We start from the raw sequence: 3,398 nt of genomic DNA on the forward strand, positions 1-3,398 counted from the left end.
TCTCAGGTGAGTCCTGTTACCTGGTCTGGTCTCAGGTGAGTCCTGTTACCTGGTCTGGTCTCAGGTGAGTCCTGTTACCTGGTCCGTTCTCAGGTGAGTTTTCTTACCTGTGTTGCAGGTTTGATGCCGGTGGTCTTCAGGCTCATGGCAGCAGGGTTCATTGGTGTCAGCTCCATCCCCGGCAGAAGGTCGTACAGCTTCTCCTCAGCCTGTTTATCCACCTTTAGGCCATAGGAGACGCTGCCACTGCGTCCCACAGCTCCGCCCCCTGCTGCGTAGGCCAGGTAGCCCCGCCCACCCAGCCCTCGCACCCCTGCTGCCCCTACAGGTACAGTCATGTAAATTTCTACAGGAGATTGAAAAGGCAGTGAATCAATCAATCAAATCACTGGAAATCAGCGGGAGAGAATAAATCACACAGTGACACAATTAATCAATCAGAGTGAAGTCAGGTAACCATGGTAACAGCCTACCTGCTCTGCAGGTGTGTTCATCAAAATGATTCTTTAATTTTAATTTAATTTATTATCAGAACTTTTGATTAATTTGATTCCTGCTGATACAACATTTTCAGATTTTTTGAAACTACACTTTTTACATTTAAATGATTTATGAAGGTCATATCATCAGGTGAACCCTTGGTTTCCAAAGCCCCGCCCCTCATCGACACACCTTGTAGACCTGGCACAGGTAAGCCTTATATTTCTGGAAGAAGAGCTGAGATTTTAGCTCCTGATTTCACTGTCAGACTCAATTTATTACTACTGTGTTCTTGAGTTTAAATCCAGAATATGTTTGAGTGCAGCTGAGCTGTGATTGGACAACGTGTCCTTGGGGGAGGGGCTTCACAAACAACTATTTCACCATCAGGAACCTGTTGGATCGTGTTGCTGATTTTCCTCCTGTTGTGTTTTTATCTCCACTGTCAGCAGCAGGTGGTACGAAACTGACCACACGTCAGATTTATCACATGATTCACCTTCATCTTCTTCAGGTCAGGAGTCATTTAAACGGGTCATTTAAACAGGTCAGGTGAACAAGTCATTTAAACGGGTCATTTAAACGGGTCAGGTGAACAAGTCATTTAAACGGGTCATGTGAACAGGTCAGGTGAACAGGTCATGTGAACAGGTCAGGTGAACAGGTCATGTGAACAGGTTCAGGTGAGCAGGTCATGTGAACAGGTCAGGTGAACAGGTCAGGTGAACAGATCATGTGAACAGGTCATGTGAACAGGTCATGTGAACAGATCATGTGAACAGGTCATGTGAACAGGTCAGGTGAACAGGTCAGGTGAACAGATCATGTGAACAGGTCATGTGAACAGGTCATGTGAACAGGTCATGTGAACACCATGTTCCTCCTCACCTCTGACAGATGGAGGCCTCATCAGACCTCGACCTCCCACATGAGTTTTGGCTGCAGGGAAGCGGAACTGACCCGGAATGGCTGCGTAGGCCTGGGGGGCGTAAAACACCGGAGCACCGAGGTACGCTGCTGTTGGATCATACACCTGCAGGAGGAGCGCCAAGCTTTTGTTTTTCAGGTAAGCTTAGTAAATGTAACGTTTCTAGGACTAAATTATACAGTGCAAGACATTTGTTTTCATCCAGTCGTTCTGTAGATGTTCAGTAGTTGTTGGTGGAACCTACAGATTAAAATTACAGAGCAGAACCAGCAACCTTTTTTCATTCAGGCAGGCTTTTAATACCTACTGGCACTCTGGCATTTTTGTCTAAATTGTTTTGAACTTTTGTTTTGTGAAGCACTTAGTGCACCGTTTGGCTGTTGTGAAGGGCTCTGTGAATAAATATTAATTGATTGAAACAGAACCTCCTATAATCTGATAATCCACACAAAATATGGTTAATCTTTATTGTAACTCAACAACAATTGCTGAACCTTTGGAGCTGAGAGGTTCTGCTGGAAAACAGGCCGTCCAGAATTGCTGTAATAGTTTAATGAACAGATTTTCTGCTCCTGAATTGGAGTTTTGAGGAAAAAAAAAACAAAAAAAACTACGTTTTTGTCTCAGTAAGGAGTTAATATGTGCTGTTCCAGTCAGATTGTTTTCAGCTGAAACAAATGCATTATTCATGTTTTGTTCTTGTAAATAAGTCTTTGAAGTATGCACTTTTCTGCTTGCTTCCAGTGTAATGAGTGAAAGTGTCCACTGGGTGGAGCTGTTCCTTCAACAGAACATCAGAGTGGAACAGTAACCTGATTGGCTGAATGTTGAGTCCAGGTGAGAACACAGAGTACAGCTTCACTGTCAGCCCCTTATCTCCTGTTTTCTCAGGGATTCAGTGTAATCACAGAGTTTTACACCACGTTCAGATTAAAATCAAACTTTGACTTTATTCAGATTATTCTGTGAACTAAATGCAGAAATAATTCAGTCCTCATCAGATCAGATCTCTGTTCCAGCTGTGTTCTGTTGGACCTGAGCTCTCAGGTGTGTGTAACGTCCTTCGGGACCTCCAGCTCAGAGTCCTACCTGGCCCAGAGTGTAGGTGGTGTAGTCAGTCTGCAGAACCGAGGCTCCTCTTCCTCCGGTCCCTCTGGTGTATCGGACATAGCTGTCTTTGTCCACCGGTTTGGCCAGAGTCACTTCGATGGGAGAGGCGTCCACTACCTGCAGGGAGGAGAACCTTCACCTCTGCTCATTCAGGCAGACTACAGCCTGGTACTTGTACCAGATACAGACCTGCTAAATACCAGGCAGGTACCTGGTGCAAGTATCAGGCTGTCTTATGTACTGCTTCTGAGTTTATGTATATGTGAGACATTGTAGAGACAAAACAAGTCACTGTGTTTGAACTGCAGTATAAAATAACAAAATAATTCAGTCAGGAGGTCAAGATAACATCCTTTTGTTAGTTAGTATTTTATGTTCAGAGAAACTGGTTCTGTTTACGATAGTCAGGAGGGCAGCTGAGGACTGACCTTCCCATTCAGAACATTCATGGCGTTGATGGCGTCTTCTCTCTGACTGAAATGAACGAAGGCGTAGTCTCTGATCTTCTTCACTCGCTCCACTGCTCCTGCATCACAAAACAGGTCTTAAAAATCAGATTCACTTTTAGTTTCAGCTGTCTGAAGAAAAACCCACACACATACAAACATATGTATAGTCAGGATTTGGGTTTTGTTTGAGTTATTCTTTAAGGTTCTTTTGTATTAGGGTAATTGTTTCTTGTGTTCCCCAGTATGTTTTCTTTTGTGATTCTGCTCCCTGTGTTCCTTGTGCTATCACTCACTCTCCTTCAGTAGTTCTATCAACCTGCCTCACCTCCCACACCTGTTACCTGTTAGTAATCAGTCACCTGTTCCCACACCTGTTCCCTGTTAGTAATCAGTCACCTGTTCCCACACCTGTTACCTGTTAGTAATCAGTC

At 44.2% G+C, this 3,398-nt stretch overlaps 1 protein-coding gene across 3 annotated transcripts in view; it reads right to left on the reverse strand.

Moving 5' to 3' along the window:
- a1cf (apobec1 complementation factor) overlaps positions 1-3,398 on the reverse strand; it is a 17,571-nt gene that overhangs the window by 3,576 nt on the left and 10,597 nt on the right. For 2 of the 3 annotated variants that reach the window (XM_017442040.2, XM_017442042.3), the window contains exons 7-10: positions 2,947-3,044; positions 2,498-2,635; positions 1,369-1,513; positions 108-346 (exon numbers count right to left, since the gene is read on the reverse strand). In XM_017442040.2, the coding sequence (XP_017297529.1) occupies positions 108-346; positions 1,369-1,513; positions 2,498-2,635; positions 2,947-3,044 (620 nt within the window). The remainder of the gene's footprint in view (positions 1-107; positions 347-1,368; positions 1,514-2,497; positions 2,636-2,946; positions 3,045-3,398) is intronic. The other variant, XM_017442041.2, reaches the window with a different exon arrangement.

This window comes from Kryptolebias marmoratus, linkage group LG17, assembly GCF_001649575.2.
Source record: "Kryptolebias marmoratus isolate JLee-2015 linkage group LG17, ASM164957v2, whole genome shotgun sequence".
Lineage (NCBI taxonomy): Eukaryota > Metazoa > Chordata > Actinopteri > Cyprinodontiformes > Rivulidae > Kryptolebias > Kryptolebias marmoratus.